Source organism: Mytilus edulis, chromosome 12, assembly GCF_963676685.1.
Source record: "Mytilus edulis chromosome 12, xbMytEdul2.2, whole genome shotgun sequence".
NCBI lineage: Eukaryota > Metazoa > Mollusca > Bivalvia > Mytilida > Mytilidae > Mytilus > Mytilus edulis.
Genome location: NC_092355.1, coordinates 59,383,188 through 59,410,450, shown reverse-complemented (window position 1 = coordinate 59,410,450; position 27,263 = coordinate 59,383,188). Strand labels below are relative to the sequence as shown.

The following is a 27,263-nucleotide window of genomic DNA, read 5'->3' as shown; positions in this document are numbered from 1 at the left end:
ATGGTACAGTCACAGAGGGAAACAAATATTAATTACATTATTTACATACACAAAAAACAATGATTTAATGCTACTTCGATTGAAACAAATGTGAATCTTAGTCTACACCGAACTCTTTTACAATTAATAGTGCAATTTTACCAATATTCTGACAAATTTCTATGTGTTTAAACAAAGTTTTGCAAATACAAATTTTATACAGTCAATGTTGAAATACTGACAATTAATTCTTTGTGGATACCAATTTTCTTTTATGTGGATTAAGGAAAGTGTAGTTTTGTACCAGATTTGTTATCACATAAGCAACACGACAGGTGCCGCATGTGGAGCAGGATCTGCTTACCCTTCCGGAGCACCTGAGATCACCCCTAGTTTTTTGGTGGGGTTCGTGTTGTTTATTCTTTAGTTTTCTATGTTGTGTCGTGTGTGCTGTTGTTTGTCTTTTTCATTTTTAGCCATGGCGTTGTCAGTTTGTTTTAGATTTATGAGTTTGACTGTCCCTTTGGTATCTTTCGTCCCTCTTTTGTAGCCTTAAAAAATTATCTTAAAGAAAATTTGTTTATCATGTGTTTATTGAAAAAATAATATTTTATAAAAATAAACCATTGCAAAGAGCATACGCCTGCTAGAACCCCTGGCTCCAACTAATAAAATGACTTTACAAGTAAACTTTTACGTAATAAAAATATCTACCCAATCCATGCTACCTCAGGTTAAGATTTTCTTTTCTTTTAAAACATTATTATTATTTATATTGTACGTTTTTTGAATGATTCAAAATATCAACTTTTCCTGATTTTTGCTGATGTTCTATGTACCTACATGTACTTACTATGATTATTCATATAATTTATGAATAATTCTAACATGACGTCCTTCAAACGCTTTGAGTACACACCCGTTGTAAAATATGAATATATTGTTAGGGCTGTTCCTATTGTACTCCCACGTCATATGTATTTTAATGAATGAGCTACCCGACGTCATAGAACAACGACGTCAGATTATAAGCATTTTACGGGAAAATACACGCTTGTGAAACCGAAAATCATCACAACAGGAAAACATAAACAAATGATGCTAAAATGTGATATAAGCCAATTTTTTTTAAACATATAAGAAATATAAGTAAATTATCATTAAATTCATCCAAAACTATCTAAATACATTATTGTAAATAGTTTAAGCATGTCACTAATTCAGTTTGTTCCGTTCTTTTACGCCAATTGAATAGTGCGTTTATTTATGGGAACGGCAAATATCAGCCTCCACCTAGAGCGCTTCGATCCAAAAGAATAGCCGTATTTGTCCTATTAGAATCGAAATAATTCATGGGGCTTGAATATATTTAGATTTTACCACGGGTTGTCCTATGAGAAAACTATCCACAAAAAACAAAATGACCAAAATGAATAGATTACTGTATAACCTTCAATAATGTGCAAAACCCATATTATATCTAGTAAGACATTTTAAGTACAAAATGAAGTATGTATATATATATTTTTTTTTTAAAAAGCCAAAATTTCAATGTTTTGATATGTGAAACCCCAAGAATTCTTCATATAAAAACTTACTATTCATTCATGACATACATGTGACATAGCAGATACCTAGTATCCACCCTTTGCCACTAGTCTGATGCCACAGACTAGTAAAATTTTATTCTTGACTATTACATGTACATTTGACAGATTAAGTGTAGTGGTGTCAATATCAGAACAAGAAGACAGAAGTGATCTTAATGAGTTACTAAGGCTACATAACTATATACTGTTATTAAATACTTAAGGGGGTAGACCTTGGTTCAGGGAGATAACTCTTTAAATCAGTTAGGCGTTTGTAAAAGTCAAGTTCATCAATGTATTTTAAGCATTTACCTGAAACAGATTGAAAATAATCTATGTAACCTAGAAGCTTAGAAAATTTTGGCTGTCACTAGTGTTTGCTTATTTTGAGAATTTGTTCATGCAGTCTTCACGAGGAACTTTTAAATCTACAGGCCCGGATCTCAATTTTTAAAATTTTTTAGTTTGATTCTGTTGGCCTGTAGATATGATTTTTACAGACCCGAGAGCAATTTTACTAGCCTGGGCTGCCTGGACTGCCATCATGTGAAGACTGTTCATGTAATCAGGGATAAGAAAATTATAAAAATTTAACCTTTAATAGGTTGTGAAAGGGAAATCACAAAATTCAAAGCATGGACTATAAACCATGATAACATATATTTATTCCCTTAGTCATGTTCACTGAACCTTATATCAAATAGTTTTCTATTTAAGGCCATGCCAATAAATATTCTTTAATCTATCAACAACTCTTTTGAAGATAAATGTGTAATCTTTGACATATGGTCTCTTGGAATTTCTCTTTCAACTGATGTCTTGTGTATAGAGGATAGATCTACCTACATCACATGCACACTCTCAGTCAGACATTCTCTTATGTCTTAACTATTAAGTTTGTGAAGTTTGTGTTTATATTCCTTGTGGGCAGGGGTAGGACCTTTATCAGAACTCCGTGATCAGTGTTTTTAAGCTCGGGATATCAGGATTGATCCTTTCGGGTTCCTGGAATTCTTTTTTCAAATTTCGGATGTCTGGACTTTAATTTCTTTAAATTCAGGACCTCGGAATTCCATGTTTTTAAGCATGTGATTTCTCTATTAGGACCCCTCATACCCCCTCACTTGTGTCGTCTAGCTTTTGATGTTTGTAAGTACAACTATCCATTTCCCTACCTAAAGAGGCTAATTTTGTCCATAAATTACTGTATGTTCATCAACTTTTATATACATTTTTGCGAAATTTCATGACCACAAGTGTAGGTTGTCAAAATGCTTTTTTTTTTAAACTCCCCATCTGAAATCATTGACTGGAATTATGTTTCCGATTCAATATCTAGATTTTTTTTTTGTGACATTCTTTAGAAAAAATCATTGTGGTTCTTATCAATTCATGTTTGATATGAACTAAAGATGTTTTTCCTGTTGGTCATACATTTATATTATATATTAAATGATTTTTTTTTTTAATCAAGTTGCAATTGTTTGAAAATAGAAATTAAGGTATCCTTTTAGCATGTTTAGAAAAACTCTGGAATACTTTGGATGTGAAAGGGTACCGGTTAATCATAACAACTTTAACATAATCATGATAATGAAAACAACTATGGTTATTTTTTCATCTGCATGATCTGCTTGACCATGTTGACCAGAAAAATATTATTCTATCTTAGGTTCAGAATTATTTTTTTTGAAATTAAATGGTTGTTCCCTTTATGAAATATTAGTAATTTTATCTACCTCTCCAACTACCTTTAGAAACCAGATACTAATTCTACATGTACAGTGTAGTGTAGTACATGTAGTAAAATATAAGCTACCTGACACAACTGGAAGCATTTTAGCTTGACGCCATGATCACTTGCCTACATCATTCACATTTTAGACGCCATGCATGATGCTCACTGAGCATGCTTTGAAATTAATTACAAGATATTAACATATTACTCACAATTTTAGCAACATCTCCTCCAATTTTATTGGATAAATCTAAAAACTGTCCTACTGATCCCTTCACCAGATCATCAAAGGCCGTCACATATGGTGCTACAACATCTGAAAAATGACCAAAATTATTTCGTAACATTTTGACACGAATGAAAAATGTCTTTTTATAATGACAAAGTTTCAATAAGAAAATGAATTCGTAACAATGTAACTTCTAGAAGTAGTTTGTATGCTACATGTATGATGCACAAGACAAAAATAAACAGGTAAGTTTTTTGTTTCTTTTTGTCAGATTAGATATATATAACAAAACATCATTTCAGTCATTATCTCATGTTAATTTGATGTAACATTTTATCAAAAGAAACTGCAATAGGCCAAATAATCTTATGTATGTGTTAAACATTTCCTTCTGAAGAAAAATTAGGTTGGTAAGGTACTTGTAGTGATATTTTTTTATATTATGCTCACTTTTATGTACCTTAGCGCTTATGTCTTAGAGCATGTTGAGTTCCATTATATTGGAGGGAAAACATGCACTTTTGTCATTAGTTACTATCAAAGAGCCCAGGTTTTTAGGGTAGTTTCATTAAGGCATTCACTATGAGGTACAAGTTATCAGAGGCAGATTTTGGGGTTTTTCCAGGGGACCCTTGCAACTTCCTCTTTTATAGGAAAAATTTGGTTGATTGTATAGAGAATCACTGAAGCATGACTAGAGCCCCCCTTTTTGGCACTCAGTGGGACCCCTTATGAAAATTTCTGGACCAGCCACTGGTTATATAGTGTGTAATTTAATACTGTTTTTTTATGTTTAATTTATTTAAACTTAATTTGTACAACTAACATGATTTATGTATGCATCATGTATATATGTGTATATTATTTTTTTATGTATAGGTGTCTTTATAAAAACAGGAAATATAAAAATTTATAAAACTGTTCAGTCGTGTCTACTCAATCTCAGATTTATTTTCTAATTGCTTGTTTTAAGCTCAGGTTTGATTAAACAGAAATTTCAAAAGAAACTCAAAATTTTGCAGATTCAGGTACATTCCTTTATCCATTAAACTGCTATACATGGTATAATTCATGTACAATGAGTAGGCACTCTTTTGAGTAAATAAATACAACCCCAATTTTGAATTATATCTTGACAGTATTTGTTGTAAACTTCTGTCAAAAAAGTAAAATAATGGACATTTTGTCCAGCATTTAATAAAATTGAGAATGGAAATAGGGAATGTGTCAAAGAGAAAACAAACTGACCATAGAACAAACAACAGCAGAAGGTCACTATTGTATGGACAATCTAATTTAGAATTCTGCTTTTATGAATTATTTTTGGAATCTTGATATTTAATTGCTTGTACAAATAGTCTGTTAAATCAAATCAAATTTGAGACAGCACATGAAAAATTAATGTGGAATGTGTCCATGGGATTCAAACAATTTCCCCTGCTTATAGTATATACATAATCACATGATAATGTTATAAAGGGACATAACTAGAGAACTATTAAAGTGTTGCCATCCAAAATTCTAACTTGATCTGTGATTTGTGGTAATAAGCAATAGTGTACAAGTTTCATATTAAACAGTTAGTTGAGGCAAACTAAAATTAGAGAATGAAAAATAATTTTTGCTTGTACAGGTACATGTGTACAGGTCATGCAGGTAGAAGTACAAACTGACAAGGGTAACCCTTAATGCCACCTCCCCTCTGCTGTGGCAGGGGCTTCAAAATGATCCAATTAAGTTACTATTCACATGTTGTACTTATTGGAACTTCCAACCTACTTCGATCAAACTTTTATCACTAAATTATTGCAATAGTATTAATGGCTCGTCTACTATTCATTCATTTTGTTCTGAGGCTAACATGGAATTTAATGAATTGATGTTCCCTACCACTACCAGCATGACCATGATGACACAAATTGTTACGAATATTTTTTTAAAAGATTTTCTAAAACATGAAACTTATATTGTTGGCCCAATAATAATGAAACCACTATCTACATGTACCTACCTACCCTACAAGGCATAGGTAGGCAACACCAAACATATCTGCAAATCCATAGCTCAATATGTCCTAATAGGCCACAATTAAAAATATTTTGGTTTGCCCAAACCCTACCCAAGGTTGAGACAGTGGGTAGGTAGGTAGGCGTTTTCTTTTTTTTTTAAAAGAAATTAACATATCGGATGTTTATTAGTCTTCATGCCTATTTGATTAAAAAAAAACTTCTCCAAATCAGGACAATAAAAGAATTTGAGTAGGCAGCTTTTTTCTGGGTAGGTAGGGTTAAAAAAGCCCCGGTTTGGGCTAACAAACCTATTCTTTTTTATGGCCTTATGATATGTTTTGCATTTTACATACCATAAATTGTCAAAATCTGAATGAACTATAGGGAGCTATAACCATTGCTAATGACCTATGGTTCTGCAGTTACTTCAACCAAATAATTTTCCCATAAATTGTCAATAACAGTGGTCTCGCTAGCCCAAAATAGAAGGGCGCCGCACCCTGGGTGCCCTTAGCCGCGCCCTGGGTGCCTTCATCCGCGCCCTTCTGCCCTGACGTCTTTTTCCAAAATTATCTTGTGCCATTTTGGAAAAATTTTGTTTCATCGATTTCTGATCTCCAAGTTAATTACATATATGACACCTGTGTGATTGCCCCCAGGTTAATCATGGCATTACAATCAATTACAATGATAAAGACTTCAAAGGTGTTAATAACTAGGTAATTTAATTAAGACAATGTATCTTTTTGTCATAATTTTGATGAATGTGTCAGCGAGTGTGTTTAGCTTGGGTCGGCATTTTCGATCTCCAAGTCACAATGGAAGAGCGTATATAAATGAAGACTTTCATGACTTTAGAATTGAATTTAAGTCATCAAAATAAAACTATGCCTTTACAGAAATGCCTTCCATCTCAACTTGTTAGCGACAAGCACAGTTTTTAATTAACCCACACGTGGTGGAAATTGATTTTGGAGTTACTTCCCCTGTTTTAGCTTATTACAAATTTGTGCTCTAAAAATATTATCTAGTATCAAAAAAAGGAATAAATTACCAATTGAATATATAATAACATAATAATGTTACCTTAAAGATATTAACTGTCTTTGAACATACTAAAAAATATATATTGCAATTTCTACTTGATAATTATACTTTTAGCAATCCATGTTCTAAACAGTGTTAAATTAGTAATGCTCTCAGTTTCAGATCGTATTAAAAGCTATAAATCCTATATGGATAAAAAAAACCACATATTCTGTGATAATGGGTAGAGTGAAGTTAAACTGTAAAAAACATAATATGTTGATGAAGATGTACTATATCATTCATAACTACACAAACAATGAAATAAAGACTATAGTTGAAAAGCATCTTTATTTTAAAAAAAACCATATACAGTAAAAAAAAAAAAAAGAGATTCGTTAACTCGTGATACACACAGAAACGTAGACAAAAAAATGAATAGTGCCTTTTCTTATCATAAAAAGTGCCCTGCCCTCCACTGGCACCCTGCCCCTTTTGATTTCTAGCTAGAGCACTGTAAAGACTTTAAATGTGCTGTGGTTCCGCAGTTACATTTTTGTCATCAAACAAAGACTTTTCTAAGGTTGGCCTGAGGTTCATTTCATCAATCAACTTATGCATGATATGGTATCTTTGAAGAATTAACAGGTTGTTACTCATGATCATGTAACTTGAGGAATGTAATAATAAGAATATAAATATTATTTGGAGTAAACATCAATGAGACAGCAATCCAACGACACAACACATTAAAACATTATAACAAATAATTTCTTAAGGTTGGCCTATAAGATTCATATCATCAATCACCTTATGGTATCTTTGAAGAATTAACAGGTTCTAACTCATGTAATGTGAGGTATATAAATAATTAGGATATTTGGAGTTAACATCAATGAGACAGCAATCCAATGACACAACAAATTAAAACTGTTTTAAACATTGACAAATAATTTCTTCAGGTTGGCCTAAGGTTTTTATCATCAATCACCTTATGGTATCTTTGAAGAATTAACCTGTTCTTACTCATGTGACTGGAGGTATGTGAATAATTATGATATTTGGAATAAACATCAATGAAGCAGCAATCCAATGACACAACAAATTAAAACATTAACAAATAAATTGGCAATTAACATGTATGAGCTAGGTCAGATATACATGATATACATGGACCTTATGCTAGTGTATATATACAAAAATGTATATGTATGTATATTTAAAAAAGGGACGAAAGATACCAAAGGGACAGTCAAACTCACAAATCTAAAACAAACTGACAACGCCATGGAGTCTTTAAAAGACTTGATTGATTTTGGAATAATTCAACATTCAAATGTAAATAAAATAAATGATGAATTTTGGTCTTTTCTAGTAAACTTAGATGGTGACAAATACATGTAGTTGCCAACTGCAATTTTATTTGGTCTCTTGTGGAAAAATATCTTATTGGCAATCGTACAGCATTTTCTAATATCAATATATATACCGGTATTTCCCTTTATTTAGCCTACATAAAAATGAAAAAGACTAAGTTTCAGTTAATTTGGAATACAAAGGGACTACATGTAATTCAATTCATTTGAAATACTAAATGACTATTTTAATTCATTTGGACTCCAAAAGGACTATTTCAATTCATTTGGAATACAAAAGGACTATTTTAGTTCATTTTAACTCCAAAAGGACTATTTCAATTCATTTGGATGCCAAAAAGACTATATCAAATCATATGGAGCCCAAAAAGACTATTTTATATCATTTCAACTCCAAAAGACTATTTCAAATCATTTAGACTCCTAAAGACTATTTTAATTCCTTTGGAATACCAAAGGACTATTTTGATTCATTTGGACTCCAAAAAGACTAGTTTACCCGGTAAATCATTTGGCTATGTTGGAATTCAAAAGGACTATGTCAGTTCACTTGGACTCCAAAAAGACTATTTCAAATCATTTGGAATACAAAATGGCTATTTTAATTCATTTGGTCTCCAAAAAGACTGATTCGTTTAAATTGAAATACAGAAGGACTAGCTATTTAAATTCTATTGGAAAAGTAAAGGACTATATTTGTGTCCTTCAATTCATTTGGTTTATATTCGTAAAGGACTATTTCAATTCACTTGGAAAATTAAACGTGGTAAAGGACTATTTCAATTCACTTGGAATAGTAAACGTGGTAAAGGACTATTTCAATTCACTTGGAATAGTAAACGTGGTAAAGGACTATTTCAATTAACTTTGATTTGTAAACGTGGTAAAGGACTATTTCAATTCACTTTGATTTGTAAACGTGGTAAAGGACTATTTCAATTCACTTGGAATAGTAAACGTGGTAAAGGACTATTTCAATTCACTTGGAATAGTAAACGTGGTAAAGGACTATTTCAATTCACTTGGAATAGTAAACGCGGTAAAGGACTATTTCAATTCACTTGGAATAGTAAACGCGGTAAAGGACTATTTCAATTCACTTGGAATAGTAAACGCGGTAAAGGACTATTTCAATTCACTTGGAATAGTAAACGCGGTAAAGGACTATTTCAATTCACTTGGAATAGTAAACGTGGTAAAGGACTATTTCAATTCACTTGAAATAGTAAACGTGGTAAAGGACTATTTCAATTCACTTGGAATAGTAAACGTGGTAAAGGACTATTTCAATTCATTTGGAATAGTAAACATGGTAAAGGACTATTTCAATTCACTTGGAATAGTAAACATGATAAAGGACTATTTCAATTCATTTACACTATATATACATTGTACATGATAAAAAGACAATTTTCATTCATACACACCTGAAACTGCACTAGGGCTAGGTGTAGATGTACCAGTCTTGACTGCTAGACCTTCTAACCTGACAGCAACAGCCTCTAGACGATCCACTGCTGATAATAACGCTTGCTGAGACATCTCGTTGGAATCGCTACTTTGGATTTCTTGTAGAATTACTTGTTTAAGATCCGCAACTTCCTGTTGAGCGAGACTTAATTGACTCTCTTGTGAACCTTCTCTTGAAGAACCAGTTACTTCCCTTTCTAAATATTTCTCTTGAACAGGTGGTGCTATTTTCTTTTCTAGAACTTGTTTTTCCTTGTTTGAAGACGATTCTCTTTCAGGAGAAGACTTGACGCCGTTCACTTCTGTTTCTTTGGTCTGGAGGGATGCAAATTTGCCCCCCTGAAAAGATTCATCGTCTGAGTCAGTATTTGCACAACAACAAAGCATAATTAATTAAAGGTGAAATCCATCAAATCTAAAAATAACTTCAATAGTATTGTCTATAAATATCCAAACTGATGAGTATTGAGTGTGTCATACCATGGATATGTAAACTATGTGTACACACCCTTGTATCTCAATAAAAGTACACGTGTAAAGTGGTATCCTCAAAAAATAGTGGGAGTTCCTTTTAACATATACTAATCTCTATTTACACAAAACACATAAATTAGCAGACTATGAATGCTCAATCAGTACAATCTAATTTCCTTGTTGAAATGTAACAACAAATCATTCAATAATGAATACCTTGTCTATTTCCAATTAAATTGAAATTTACATAGATCCAGACACAATACATTATTACTAATAATTTCACACTTCAATGAACATTCAATTTTCACTCAACCATCCAATTCTCAGGTATAAAAGTAAGCAACACATGTGGCACATTGAATTGTGTTAAAGAAAAGTAAACTTTATCTGATATTAAAGATCTAAATATATATTATCCTACATAAAAATCAATATTTAAAGTCCTAATCAACTGTTTACAGAACCTGTATCCGATTTCAATTTCTACAATTTTGAATAAAACATAAAAATTTCAGATTTTTTTGCATTCTCAAGGTCACCTTGTTTGCAATGCTGCTGTAGGAGTGATTAGGTGTACAGGCACTTGTGAATCAGTTGAAATCAGGCCAAGAGATATGGAATATTTGTTTTTTTCTAATTATAGCCTATATTGTGTAGCTGTAATGCTGTAATACTGCCAAGGTCATTGAACTTTTGAATTTATGCACTACTTTGTATGTATTTTTAATTACATTTTCCAATAAATAGGCAAAAAGAAAGGACTCTAAATTAGTTTCTTTTACTCTGTTTTTAAATTAAAAACATTAAAGAGTCAGACAGATTTATTATTAACTATACATTTTCCAAAATGCAATAAGGTTTTTCTATTCCTCTTTAATTTATAATGAAAATCTTAAAAAAAGTATACTATACATCGTACACTCAGATTGAAATGTACATAAACACATTTTTAATCAATTGAAACTTATGTATACATGTATCTATTTATTTGTAAATATAAGTGGATATATATAGATTCATTAGGTAGTACTGTAATTTGGTCTGTAGTTGCAGATCCAGAAATTTTCAAAAAAGGAGGGGGGGGGGGGCACTGACTGCCCTTAGAGGAGACCACTCAAATCATGCTTCAGTGATTCATAATATAATTCTATATATTTAATATTATATGATATATATCTTTCATTAGAGTAATTTCTTTTTATCAAGATTATCATGATTATAAAGGGTCAAGTAGTTAATTTTCAAAACCAAGAGGTAACCAAAGGATTCCTAAAAACCAAGGTGTACCTGTATGTTTTTATTGCAGATATATATGCATGATTGAATACATGGAGAAACATCTAGCTTCTATATTTAGAAATTAAATTACAGGTTTGGCGGGGGTTGCAGGAGGCTCAATTCTATATTTTATGCCACTTTTCTGTATTATCTATGTTTTTTGCCCATTATTCCCCATTCTATATTATTCATCATATTCTCTATTCTTTTTTTTTGTCCATTTTTTTGTCGTATTGGTCCATTATTCTCTATTTTGTAAACACAGAGCTCCAGATAAGCTGCGTATTTGCGTGATCACGCAATAAAAATAATTAAAAACCCAATGCAATTGCCCATTGCAGGGTTCAATAACCCATGAATTCAAAGGAAAACCCAATTATATGCCAAAACCATGAGTTCTTAATGCTTTTACTCGCTATCGTTTGCGTTATTTACCCTTATCACGGTCGTAGCGTAAATCTATTTTAGAATATTTATAATTGGAAATGTCCTATCGTTCTAAAAATAGAGCCCTGCATCAAGTAGCTGAAATGGGTCCCTGTTGGAATTTTTCGTTGCTCAACAGGTACACGTAAATACGAAAACATTTCGATCTTCTCGGCATTTATCCAATTAGCGTGTGTCATGTTGTCATATTTTTTCGAATTGCTCGGGACTTATCATAGCATACAATGATTTAAAACGAAAGTTAATGTCTGCATGTTTCAATCTTCTTTCTTTTTGATAGATTAGGGAAAGTTATGATAATAACAAAACTGTTTTTATGAAGCATCACTCAAACGCATGTGTGTGTTTGCATACCTTAACAAGAACATTGCTAGAAAGATAAACACGGGGTTAAGTCAAAAACGAAATCAGTTGGAAAAAGTGAAAGGTATATCTCAAATCTGGGAACTACTTATTATTTTTTTTTTTAAAAAGTAGGTCTGGCAAATAGGTGAAAGTACTGGCAAAACTTTCTTACAGCACCTAAATTTCACATAAAAATCTAAACACTTAGCCGGCCCACGCCTAACCCGACTAAACTGTAGGGTGATCATTTGGGATTTAGAAAGGTAATTAGTTACTGTCCAACTAGTGACACCAGCTGCAGTTTATATAAGTTGTGATAAAATAAAAAAAACTGCATGGAAGAACACTTAAAACGGGACATAAATAAAATGTACAATTGCTCGTCAGTGAATAAACTAAATAAAACAGCTAGCACATATTTAATATGGCAAAAACATCTAAGGTTGATATAATGTGATTGTAACATGCCTGAATATTCAATATTGTGTTCACAGGCACTTGGCTCAGAAATTTTTTTCCTATATACCTTTATTCCTATATACCTTAATAAAGGTATATAGGGGGGAAAATCTGAGACGAGTGCCTGTGATTGTGTTGATGAAAAAACTCAATACATAAAGGAGCTTAGTGGTTAAAAACCCAATTTGATATTTGCTTGATGGGTGAACTGAAATTGATAATGCAATTACAAATCTTTATCACCCAATTATTTAAAAAGATGGTGGGTAAAAACCCCAATTTGTGATTTCTTATCTGGAGCTCAGGTAAACCATAGAAGGGATTATATTCTGAATGTTAAATAGTTCATAACCATCATATGTTACAACTGAACAAGGATGAGGTGTTAAACGGGGATAAAGTAACCTGGGAGACAGAGGTCAGAAATGGATGAAGATGGGGTGAAACAGAGAGAAGAGGAGGAGAAAAAAAGGCTCTTGTGATATGCAGGAAAAGTGTATTTGAACCATATATATGTCTTGTAGGATTATGAGGGTGTAATTGGTAATATGGAGGAGAGATCTAAGTGGGAATCAGGGACCCCCTTAGTCCACCCCCTAAGCCTTAGGACAAATGAAGGATGTGCACTTTGTTTCATATATGCACACTGTTACAACTAAACAATACCACACTTCACAGTCAACAAAATCAATTTAATAACATGATAAATCTAAAGTATATATATCATAATGTTTTTATGTAATATTTTGTTACTCAAAATCTGTAATATTTCAACAAAATCTGGGTTTTTTATTTTAAAATAGCATTTTTTCAATATTTCTTACAAATGGGACGAAAGTTTTACAGGTATTAATGTTGCACATATAAAATCGGTTGGAGGCTATCTTAACTTTTGACTAATTGCAAGATAAACAAGTGCTAGCAGACAAAGAGATTACTAAAGGGCACCACTAGTAGGCCTATGCGATATAGGCTTTTGCTCATTGTTGAAGGCCATACAGTGACCTTCAGTTGTTAATTTCTGTGTCATTTGGTTTCTTGTTGTCTCCTTGTTAATCATAACACATCTTCTTTTTTATATATTAGTCAATGTAATGCTTCTTTTGCCAATTTACGTTGAACTGCAGCTGAATAATAAAAGATAATACGCATGCAACATTGGTAACTGCAACATGAAAAATTTCAAAGTAGGACTGTTTATTTCTTAACAATTTATGATTTGACATTTCTTGGAATTATCACTTATTTCATGATTACATCGATCCTGTTCATGACAAAAACATGATAAGGATGTTCACTACTCTCTTGTTTTTTACTTTCTGACAGATATATTCCGAGTTCTCTAGTTTTATCCATACAGTCTGCACCAAATACTATTCCAACTACTAGACTGAAAACCAATATTCTGCCATTGTTCTTATGTGTCCAAACAAAGATTTTAAAATACTTGCTAGTCCAAATAAAATGTTCTAATCTGGGCGTTAGATCTGGCTAGACTAGTGGTTAAGCCACACTTTTCTTACATGTATTTTAAACATGCCATTCAAAATCTTATGAAATTCTTGTTATTTTTTCATATATAGTTTTTCAAAGAAAAAATACCTCAATGTTAATATATATACAGTATATATGAAAAATCTAGGGAACATGATTTCCTGTCCACTTTAGAATGGTTTTTATCTTTTATCTTGAATCTTTTTCTTCTTTTTAAGTTTCAGTATCTATATATATACTATCAATTTATATATCAGTATTATTTTAAAAGCTTGTTATTTGGAAACTGAGTAGTGAACATTCTCCCCTGACATTTGTAAGTACAAATGTACATGTACATGTTACATCAATTTGCTATAGTTCATATTGATAATCAGAGGCAGAGTCATTTTTAAAAGGAGGGATTCCTAACTAAGGATAAAGGGGTTTCTAAATGTATGTCCCCATTTAAATGCATTGATCGTCAAAAAAAAGGGGAGTTCCAACCCCAAGAACCCCTCCTTGACCTTGGGATCCGCTACTGATAATGTACATTACAAGTAGATAAATAATTATCATCATGATCATACTAGTACTCAGTGTGGATATCAAATTTCAAATGAGGAAAATGTTCATGTGGCGTAAAGCAACCAACAATCAATCAATCATCAAATGCGGAAATTTTGCATTTTCTTGGATATTTGATTATTAAGTTTTGTCCAGAGTCTGTCATGTCTGTCATTGTCTGTTACAACCCAAGAAAAAAAATGTGATTTGTTGAACATTTAAATTTGTGGTTCATCTGTATCATCCAAAAACAACAAAAATTGGCCATGCTATCCCACAAATAAATTTAATAATGATTAAATCCAGTTTATCAATTTTTAATGAATGGCTATTATTTATTTTGAATTTATTGAACCATAATATCAATTTTTGACTCTTCACATTGAATAATACATGAAGCCGATTATGTAAAATGTGAAGAGTCAACAATTAGATTTATGGGTCAATAAATTCAAAATAAATTATTGCCATTCATTATAAATAAATTTCTATCAAAAATAAGGCTCAAAGAACTTTTTATGTTTTTTATATTAACAATAACAACGTACGTACACACATGTTGGTGTATGAATACACGACGTCAAAGTGGGCATGTCGCCATAAAAATTGACAACATTGAAAATAAAACTAATACTTTTAACCAATCAGAAGACAGTAAATACACCAAATTTATTTATAAAGCAATTAGCTACATGTTTATATAAAAGTAAACAATTCTGTGAATTTTCTGCTTTAATTCCTATGCCTTAGTTCTTTTGCCTACCCTAACACATTTTATGGATTTTGTTTTGATAATCAGGTGCAGCAGCACCATACAGTATAGCTTCTTTTTTTTTAGATTAGAACTGTTCAAAAGTAAAGGACATCTCCCTACGCATATTTTAATACCAACATTCCCCATTTCCTTTCTCAATTTTTTGTACCAAGATCATCATTGCATTGTAGTTTAAAACAAACAATGTGGTTTAAATTCAACAAATACAAATCAAGATATATATATATACATGTATTAGTATAAATAAATGGACATTAAGTCTTCAAGTTTAGTGACAGGCCTTACACTTCGTTTTAATTCCAGGCTTGTAAAATTCCTATTATACTAATTGGGTCTGTAAAAATCATTCCTAAATCAAGGAAAATGGAATTGAACTAAAATTTTAATAAAATTGAGCTTCAACATGCACAACAGTTACAGTATATCATGAAGACTGCAAATTATGAGAAACATTCCAAACAAAACAAAAAGTGAAATAAAACAAAAAAGTGAAACACAACTTAAGATGGAAAAAACATAAAAACATTTTGAGGAAAATAAAAGTAAACAAAATTTTTGGGGGTTTTGCCCACCATTACTGTTGACCTTTATACCTGAAATAGAAAACAAATGTCAACCTTAACGTACAGGAAATTACATGTATCACTAATGGGGAAAAAGTTAGGAAGATGAAATCTTAAATTTGCATCTGATTTGTAGATAATGTGTCATCGACTTCCAATGTTCAGAGTTGTTGAATTCTTTTCCAAGTTATCAATACCAATACCATGCAGTGGACATCAGGTCTACTACTGTGGGATTCATTTATTTTTGTGGGTTCCAATTTTCAATGAGGAATAAAACTTGGATTTCATGGTTTTGCCAAAGCCTGAATACGAGTCAATATAAAATTCGTCATTCTTTGAACATACAGTAAAACCTGTTTAAACCGAACCTCTTTAGGACGTAAGATTTTGTTCGGTTTTGGTCGATGTTCGGTTTTATCAGGTTCACAATGCATGCAATTTGATATGACGGTGCTTAAGAACATGTTTGGTTTAGACAGGTTTTTGGTTAATGCAGGATTTGGTTTAATAAGGTTTCACTGTATAAATTGTGTGGTAACCTGTACCCCTGAAACCCAAGTAAATTGGTATTCAACAATAAAATGTAATATCCAGTTTTTAAATTCAGCATTGGCAGTCTAATTATGTTGATATTACCCAAGTGCAAAATGCAAATTCTTATAGAACTGTTTTGCAAGTAGATGTACAAGTACATGTAAATCTATCCTTGTGATAATTTTTACTTGAGTAACACAGCTTACTCAATAATTCATGTAATTATTAAACTAATTAACCAAATGTTACATTTTCACTATTAACAACAAGTCATACAGCCATGACAGCCTAAGCCAGTAAGATTTCCTAAAAGAAAAGCATCACAAGCCATACAGATTTAAAGAAGTTTTATGAAACTGATTTTTCGATCTGCAGACATGCAAGTCAAAAAGCTGAAAATTGGAAATCAGTTGAACTTGAAAGGTACATACATATTTATGATGCTGTCGCTCCATTCTAAAACAATTAGGTTTAAATCCTGTTATTATCTTTACCATTAAACTTATACTTCTTTGAGGGGGGATAGGAAGGGTCCTGATCCCGAAATCCCGGGCTTAAAAACACGAAATCCCGTGGTCCCGAATTTAAATAAGTAAATCCCGACATCCCGAAATCCGAAAAAAAGAATTCCCGGATCCCGAAAGGGTCAATCCCGAAATCCCGATTTTAAAAACACCCGATCGCGGAGTCCCGATAAAGGTCCTATCCCCCCTCTTCTTTTAGTTACATTTCAATTTCTTAGCCTGAGAAACAGCACAGCTTCAAGTAAATGTAGTTTGTGGAACTGTAGCTCTTCTGTCCTTTTAACATGTTTAATATTCTTTGACAATTTGAGGAGGTCCTCCAAATCAATTAAGATAATATAAGGACCATCAGAGTTATGGTGCCGCAGCTAAGCTTTATATATGTAACATAACCTTTTATACATGTAACGTGAGGAAACCCAAATTGCACCGAGTACCCAAATTGCACCTATTTAGCAAAAATAGCAACGGAAATTTTCCCAGATTTCCTAGACTAAACAATTTGTATTTTTATGATTTGATACTGTGCACGTCTTCCAACATAGGTAAAAATATTTAGATATACACAAAACGTTCACAGTATTTATCAACAGGTGGACTGTTTACTGAAAAAGCAAAATGTACGGAAACGTCGCCATGCGACGTCATCAAAACGTCATCTTTTTAAAATCAGCAAATACAATATGTTACAAGTATCCATTTCGTAAACAATGAAGAGTAAGCATGGATTTATATTCAATTGTTCAGAATATTTTAAGAAATTAAACAAAAGCTCGGTTTTCAGACTATTGACGATGCGATTTTAAGCATGGATGCAATTTGCGTACTCCTCATTACAGAATCATTGATGGTTTGGAGGTTAGTTCAGACCAATTTTTCTATGATTCCAAATGAATTCAAAATTAAATTGGTGAAACCATATAGTAAATAATGATACATCTACAAAATAAACACATACTGAAAACTTTTGTGTGAAGCATATATAAACGTAGGTTAAAAAACTATCAAAATAGGTGCAATTTGGGTACCCTCACGTGCAGGCCTCTACATTAACATTTTTTCTAACTTGTCCCTTCGGACAAGTGGCAAGAAAATCAGCTTGTCCGAACTCTTAACTCACTTGTCCGAATTCATAATTGAAAATCTAACATATTGATGATTTATGCAATAATAACACTTGGGCTTTGATTGTACCTAATAAAAGGAGCATTTTGTAATGTTATATGAATTTCATACCGCATCAAAATACATTTCATTATTTCAGAATGAAAGTTTTTTTGCAAGACTGTGTTCTCTGACTCAATGTCACTATCATTTGTCAATCATTAAATCATCATTTCTTCCCAAACCACTACATTCCCCTATGGACCTATTCATTCTTTAGTAGTGGTATGGGTTAAACCAAGGATGTAAATACACATGGCCACCTTGAACATGTATATGAGTAAACCTTTTTAATTTATTGATGATGTCAAAACAAGCTTTTACAATTTATTTTGATTTGTATATACATTGATATATGATCATGAAGTACATACACATTTCACTAAAAAATCTGCCTTTTTAGATTTTTTTTTTTTTTTTTCATCTTAAATTTTTATATCACATGTCATAGATCTTATCAAATAAAACTTCTTTTAATGTATTGTTATGCATAAAAGCAAAATCAAATGAAACATACTTTAATTTAATATTTTAAAGTTTAGGTAAAACTCCATATGGAGGTGCTCCTAATTCAAGGAAGCTTATACTAAGAAGATACATTAACATCGGTTTCTTTCCCCTTACTTATATCCCCCTGGTCAATGGCTGCCAGCATGTTCAATACTCCAAATCAGAGACATATTATACAAGTCTTATATGTCTCTGGTTCAATCAATGAATAATTATTTCATTAAGTATGATCAATAAAACAATCATTCATATTTTTGGGAATGTATAAGTCTTGAATTTGATCTATTTTTATCTGACCTTGATTTTTCACTTGTCCCATCGGACAAGTAGTATGGTGAATCTACTTGCCCGACACCTGTGTGCACTTGTCCCGGACAATCGGACAAGCGTTAATGTCGAGCCCTGACGTGGGTAACACGAATGACCGAATAACACATGTAATGACCGAATAACTCTTCAAATATCAATATTAACACATTTGAGTGACTTTTAAAGATATATTATTGAATAAAATTATAATAGAAGTGTATTTTATAACCTAAAAATGATTTACAAGTTGCAGGTAAGTTAATATTGATCATTATAAATTTATGGAAATGGTGTGTACTTCCAAGATGGCGACCAAGGAAATCGAAGGGAATGAATAATGAATAAAAGAAAGATTGCATACAATCCCTCAACGTGTTCATCTTAGACCACCAAAGTGGAGCCCTCACGCCACGTCAAAAAATTTATAACTATTAAGATATCCTGCACAAGGCACGGGCTTATCTGTCATAGTCCATGAAAATACTTTATTTAGAATTTATTGTAAAAAAATTATAACTATTAAGATATCCTGCACAAGGCACGAACTTATCTGTCATAGTCCATGAAAATACTTTATTTAGAATTTATTGTAAAAAAATTATAACTATTAAGATATCCTGCACAAGGCACAGGCTTATCTGTCATAGTCCGTGAAAATACTTTATTTAGAATTTATTGTAAAAAAATTATAACTATTAAGATATCCTGCACAAGGCACAGGCTTATCTGTCATAGTCCATGAAAATACTTTATTTAGAATTTATTGTAAAAAAATTATAACTATTAAGATATCCTGCACAAGGCACAGGCTTATCTGTCATAGTCCGTGAAAATACTTTATTTAGAATTTATTGTAAAAAAAATTTAACTATTAAGATATCCTGCACAAGGCACAGGCTTATCTGTCATAGTCCATGAAAATACTTTATTTAGAATTTATTGTAAAAAAATTATAACTATTAAGATATCCTGCACAAGGCACGAACTTATCTGTCATAGTCCGTGAAAATACTTTATTTAGAATTTATTGTAAAAAAATTATAACTATTAAGATATCCTGCACAAGGCAAATAGGTAGCAATGATTGTGACAGATATTCGTTTGATGAGACTGCCTTAATGATTAATTATGTAAAGGGCACGTGTCAGTAAACAACAACCGAATTAACAATATAACAGAAGTGTGAGGTAATGATTATTTTGTTTATTGGGACTAATTAACTCATTATCACTTTTAAATTATATAATTGGTACTGAATGAATGAATCTTTATTGCATTACCAACAACATTGCTTTAGCATAATACAAATGTACATATATACATATATGACAAATATGACAGAATACAGAGAACAATTAAATAAATTAAATAATGCAGAGATAACTTATAATAATATGAATAATATATTAACTGATAATTTGCAATCTTAGTTTCCATGCAGCTTTAAGATAATTACATAGATTTTTAGTTAAGCTTTTTGACCCAGCTTGTAACAGAAAAATTAGCTTTCGTGAATTTGGCCATGAACAATAATACTTTGGCAAAAAATCACATCTAAGTGTTCTATATGCAGGACAAATCAACACAAAATGATATTCATCTTCAATATTATTCATGTTACAACATCTACAAATACGATTGTCTCTAGGAATATTGTCATAGCGACCTGTTTCTAATTATAATTTCAAGCTTTATCTTATAAAATTTGAAATGCTTCGGGAGACTTTGCTAGCAGTACTGTATCGTCAGCAAATAATATCAAATAGGGCCTTGGTCATGTCATACTTGTTGTCTGTAAAGCAGCAGTCCTTACACAGGAACTTTAGAGACACATCTGATCAGGCCAATAACAATGCATCATCCATTGGGACACAAGCACTGTGAACCCAACGATCACAACAACTGCATTGAATGGTGCAATCAACACATTCTTCATCACATTGAACACACGGATATAAAGCCATTTTGAAAATGGAAGACAGCACAAATGTCTTCATGGTTTTTTATACAAAATTATAGTTACTTGTAAAAACATTTATATTTGCCAATGAAAATCTTTAATTTAGTTTTGAGAAAATTTTATTAGAACAAACATACGAATCATCCATTCAGAAGCTTTGTTTTTATTAAAACAATCAAGTATAATAATTTTTTGATTAAATTTGAATTGAATATATGTGAAAATTCTTAATTACATTTTATTTAATGTTGAGTAAATTGTTACTGAGACTACTATAATGTGTTATACATGTTATAGTAGTCTCAGATTGTTATGAAAAGTAATTAGTGATTGGAGTAATTGCATTGCTTTGATGTACTGGTTAAATTTTCAGATCCTTCCTGAAAAACAATTATTAGACAATTCTCTGTATATACAGTAAATTATTTAATACTATATTTTCATAGCGTTTTCCTTTGAAGGCATATGCAATCTTTCTTTTATTCATTCAATACGATTTCCTTGGTCGCCATCTTGGAAGTACACACCGATATCCATAAATTTATAATGATCAATATTAACTTACCTGCAACTTGTAAATCATTTTTAGGATATAAAATACACTTCTATTATAATTTTATTCAATAATATATCTTTAAAAGTCACTCATATGTGTTAATATTGATATTTGAAGAGTTATTCGGTCATTACATGTGTTATTCGGATAATAACAGTGTTATTCGGTCATTCGAGGTACCGCCCTTACGTTAGTATTTTAGGCTACACATGTACTTTTAAATAAAACAATAAATTTATCTCCTTTATGAACATTGGATTTACTGAAATAAAACCCAAACTAAAAAGATTTAACAATGGTTGATTTAAAATAATCAAATAATTAGGTTATAGATGTAAGCACTACATTTATGTACATTCGTTCTAAAGTAAAGTTTCCTCTTTCTGTTTACACATGGTTAACAGTAGAGACATGGGAGAAGGGGGCTAATAAAAATACTAGAAAAAAATCAAAATAAATCTTTCAAGACCCACAAGTATACATTGTCAAGGTTAAACACAATTATCCATTCATTTGATGTCTTTGAGCTTTTGATTTTGTTCTTTGGATTAGAATATAACTAGTCCAAATAATTATCACGACGTCTTGCAAGGCTATTTTTCTAGGACACCTTAGAAATTCCTTATTCAAAATTTCTTTATTTTGTTATAGATTGATTGTGAAATTATTTCTGAATGCTTATTTGAAACAATTTTTATACATCTTAAACCAATGTGATTCAGCATATCACTGACAAGCCAATTAAAGCCAATTAAGGAAGTGATTCATCCCCACTGTAAGTCGTTGCATATCTTCACTCTTCAGTATATACAGTCATTTTATTTGCACGATAGTCAAGCTAAGCTGAGTATTGACCATCAATCATTCAACTCTTTTCATTTATCTTTTAATGATTGGACGAATAATGCATCTGCAAAATGCTGACAATGTTTTGTAGGACAACCCTCCCCCTTTTCGATAAATCCGGTTTTCCTGTGTAATTTGCCATTGCTTTTCAATGTTTTTTACAACATGATGAAGCAGAACTCTAAATTAGGAACTTACACTTTCTGCTTAACTACTATTCTGTTTGCATATACTGTTTTTCTCTTTGATAAAACTTATCAAGATTATTTTGCCGGTGTCACTTTTTGCTTCCGCGTAGAGGGCGGGATGAAACGGAAGTGGAGATTGCGATGCGTTCGTTAAATTATTTTAGAAAAAGCAGATTTTTCAAAATCTATTTAATTTAAAATTGTATAATATTAAGCACATTTTAGTCTTTAGAGTCTTAATAAAAACTAATCGATCCGATTAAAATAAAAATATGCGAGTGATAACAATATGTTCAAGGGACACTCACACACATACATGAAAAAACCATCTCTATATAAACATAAAAAAAACGGAGTGGCTATTTGTGAGGGCCCTCATGGGGTTTTTGATTATGTGATTACTTGGCCGTTTTTTTAATGATTATTTGATTATTAAGCCAAATATTTCATGATTATTTGATTACTTAGGACTGTATTTTTAGTTTATGATTATTTGATTACTAAAGATAAGCAAATATTTAATGATTATGTGATTATATTGGCAAAAAAATGGTGATTATGTGATTACTAGGACCCCCCCCCCCCCCATGAGGGGCCTCATTTGTCCGGCTATCCGGTGGGGTAATGAAATAAAAAAAAAATGCACGAGTCAAACCCGACCCGAGTTTGTTTTATAAGTAATTTCTGCTCTCTTCTTACAATGTTAAGCCATAGATGAAGTAATAAATATGGATATATAGTAATAATGACTATTATCAAGGAAATGTATATTTAAATATACAATTCCTTGCTATTATATAGTTTAAACATATTTTATTTGTTTAAATACAAATTGGATAAGACACAAGTCAAGCAGACTTATGAAGTCTTCTCCATTACATATACTATTAAATAATAGTAATATGAAGAAAACAACAATTTCAATTATCAGTAACAAGATTGGGCCCTAACAATAAAGATAACAAACATTTGCTACCCCCTGATGATGCTGAAGATAATATTACACGCACACACAAATAGTGACATGCGCATTGTATTGGCCGGACAAATGGTCCTGGTACTATTCGTCCGGCTAGACGGACAAATAGCAACTGCCTAAAATAGACATTAAATACAGATCTGAGATTACTCTCAGTTATTGACACCAATGCAACTTATAATATAAAACCATGTATATAAGACTAAAATACTAATCAGTACACATTCAATATCCAATGGATTTAGTGTAAAGACGTCATTCAGTAAGGCAGTGTCTGCGCGTACCCGCATGCGGGAACCACCGTACGAATAGTAAAATTGCCGTTCGTAATGACAGTCTGAGATGTTTAAATATTACTGTCCTAAATTTATGGGTGACTTTTAATTAGGTGAAATTTAAAAAAACAAAGAATTCAAAATTAATAATTTAAGTTCGAAGAGCATAAGTTAAGGAACTTAAATAAACTCAAGATATAATTGATAAGTTATGGAGATCCCTTTCTTTGTATTATTTGGGTTTCAACTCCCAAGAAAAGAAATCTAGAATCTAGCTGCCTAAATTTTAGTAAATTGTTTATTGAAGTCGTATATATGATCATATATATTGTATTTAAAAAACATTTTTTTTTTACTTTGAAAAATGTTTTAAATTGTGTCTGTATAAAATGAGCATGAGGAAGTAAAAGTGTCTCATATGTCTTTTAAGGCAGGACTCTATATGCTGTTTTATCTGATGTATAATTTATTATGTACTTACTTACATACTTATATACGTACTTATGCAGACAATCCATCACCATGTAAACGAAGTTAACTTTATATATTACACAGTCCAATCTTCCATAGCCGGTTCACTATCTATATCTCCATATCACATAGGCTAAACAATTCTACATATATAACACTCCTGTCCTTGCATTAGCGTTTACTGTTCAAACACTATCCTTGTTATCTTAAAATCTAAAAACTTTCCACTGTTCATTTGGTAAGCAATTATTCCATATATAACACGCAAATAAAGTACTTAAAATCTAAAATCACTTGATATCTTACAAGCCTTGGATACGAGTTTTCAGTTCAAACACTATCCATCTCTTAATATTGCAGAATAAGGATCACTATATAAATCCTGACACAATCCAGTAAAATGTGGATCAAATGCATATATGTATATCGAAATGTTATCTAATATATATTATACTTTGGTTTTCCTTTATGTACGCCTATTCCATCTTTACTGAGAATAAATTTACTCAGACATTAAAAGTAAACTTTTGTGATATAGTTTGTAACACAAACCTCTGGTTAATGTCTCTATACGGACCTGTTCCTTATAGGTAAGAAAATGGTATGATGTACAGTCTATAATTAGATGTAAAAGATTCTCTTCGTCATCAAATAGTTCTTGTATTTGCAAAGATGTCTTATTACAATCTACGAGAAAAGATTTCAGCTCTTGGATAAAGCGATTTCCGTTTATGCTTGACAGCTTTTCACATTTAAGTATAAAGTGAGTCGTATCTTCTGGTTCAATGTTACATAATGGACAGTTTGCTGAGATACAGTTTTTTGAAAATCTAGACCTCTGATACTGAAGAATCATTATTCCAGTGGCAATTTTAACTTTAATAGCGGCCATATTTACGGAGTACGGGTCAGTCCCACTGCTTTTCCAAATATTATGCACAGTTCCTATGTTGGAATCATTAAAATTAATATATTTCAAGGATGACTTTTCTTTAGCTTCCTTCTTTAAATTTTGTAAAAAATGATTATTTATACAGCTATTCACATGTCTATTCCAACTTATTTTTGATGGTGGATTCTCAATGATATCATAAGGCGATGGCAATTCACAAATTACAGTCAAATTGTGTAGTTTTGAAAACCAACTTCCAGATTTTTCATCTTTCATAGCCTATTGTCTAAAAGCAATTTCTCTTTCAACGGTCTTATCATTTCTAATTATATTTCCAAATGTTTTCAGAATTTTGTTATGAATTTCTCCCTCTATAGGAATACGCCCTAATAATAATAAAGTTGCAGCTATTGATGTGCGTTTAGGCAAGTGCTGAATTTGCTTTAATAATTGTCAAAAGAATAATTCCATCTTTTGTATATCTGTATTTGAGAGTGCTATGACATCTTAACCATATAGAAGTCTAGGTATAACATATATTTGTATCAAGTGTACAGAAAATTTTGGATTGACTCCATTCAAACCGTGTAACCCATGAGAGAGTATACAGTTTTCCTTGCAGTAGTAATACGCTTGTTCACAACTTCTTTAACCCAAGCATTTTCATTTAGTTATATTTCTATCTATTCCAAGATGAACTTCAACTGCAGATTAGTAAAGTGTTACTGATTTACCATTCAATGTCAAAGACTTTGGCAATTTATCGTTATATACTAAAATAGTAGATTTTTGCTCACTGAGTAGATATGATCTCAATTTGTTTGCATGATCTGCCTGTACATTTAGCATTGTTTGTAATTCATATGGATCTGTAGAGATTAAAGCAACATCGTCAGCTACTGTTGGGATACCACAATAAATGGGTCCTATACATGCTCCTAATTGATTTTTTCTAAAAGTTTGTAAAAGTGAATTTATAAAAATCTTATAGGCTGTCGGTGACCGCAGATATCGCCTTGTCGTACACCTTGTTTTTCCTCTATTGAATTTGAAAGCAACCTTTTCCGTTTAATTTTTGATTTAAGATTTTCGTACCATCTTTTGAAAAATAACCAATTGTCCCCTGTTAAACCAAACTTGTGTGCATTTCTCTCATCAGGCCAAGATGCCAAACAATTTCAAAAGCTTTCCTTGCATCCATTAAAGCCACATATAGTGGTGATTTTGTTTTAATTGCTTGGATTATAAGTTCAGTTAAAATTAAAGCAGCAATGATAGGCATTTCTCCGGAGGTAAATCCTTTTTGTTGTTTGTTTTGGTTTTTAGTTACAGACTTTTTATTTTGAGATAAATGAGTTTTCTCAACAACTTTTCCTACTGTACTTGTGATAGTTATTTTCCGATCGATATGAGTTCGGATCAATTTTTGGTTTTCCATTTTTCAAAACAGGAAGGCTATCCCACCTTTCAATAAAGTTGGAATATGTAAATGTTTAAAAATAGCATTTACAAAAAAAGTCATTACAGTTATAATAATAGGTCCACCATATTTCAAATGTTCAGCTGCTATATTTTCTTCATCAGCAGATTTATTATTTTTCTTAGATGCTAAAATATTTTTCATTTCAACTTCTGTCACAGGTGAAATATTTTCTATCTTATTTTCAGTAAAAGTTTTTGTTAAATGTTTTATATCATTTTCAACTAGACTAAAGTGTTCTTTATCAAAATTTTCAGAATCCATAGGAGATGCCAAATCTTGAAAGTAATCCATCCATGCATCACGGATCAAGTTATCGTTATCTAAAGAGATATCATTAAAAGTAAGCGAAGAAGTTGTGGTATTTGCTGGATCTCTTTGTTTCCTTACTAAAGAATAAAAACCAGCATCATTTCCCTCGTGAAGTTCCATAATTTTCTGATATTTATCAATTCTTAAGCTTGCCTCAAGTTGCCTTTGCATTGAAAAAAACCCTGAATATTTTGAAATAAAATGTTACTTTTATCGGTGGGTCGGCCAGAGGCTTTCCACTTTGCAAAATGATCTCTATTTATCTTAGCCATATTTTCCAATTCTGGAGTCCAGGGCTTTTCTTTAACCTTTTACATTTTGAACGTTTAGAACCGCTACATTTAGAAGCTGATGTTGCCATGATTGAATATAGTTCATTTATCTTATCTGGTATATTATCAAATGTCAAATTAAGGTTTATTTCATCAGTCCATGTTGACAGTTTATTCTCAATCTCTTC

General features: G+C 31.6%; 1 protein-coding gene across 5 annotated transcripts in view; it reads right to left on the bottom strand.

The window, feature by feature from the left end:
• Positions 1-22,526, bottom strand: part of LOC139499586 (adenylyl cyclase-associated protein 1-like) — a 68,063-nt gene extending 45,537 nt beyond the window's left edge. The window contains exons 1-4 of one of the 5 annotated variants that reach the window (XM_071288333.1): positions 22,405-22,502; positions 15,810-15,830; positions 9,374-9,755; positions 3,519-3,622 (exon numbers count right to left, since the gene is read on the bottom strand). In XM_071288333.1, coding sequence (XP_071144434.1) covers positions 3,519-3,622; positions 9,374-9,755; positions 15,810-15,812 — 489 coding nt within the window. In that variant the 5' untranslated portion in view covers positions 15,813-15,830; positions 22,405-22,502. Of the gene's footprint in view, positions 1-3,518; positions 3,623-9,373; positions 9,773-10,106; positions 10,267-10,432; positions 10,456-15,809; positions 15,831-22,404 lie in introns of those variants that run through there. The other 4 variants (XM_071288334.1, XM_071288335.1, XM_071288338.1 and 1 more) reach the window with 4 other exon arrangements.
• Between the last annotated feature and the right edge of the window lie 4,737 nt (positions 22,527-27,263).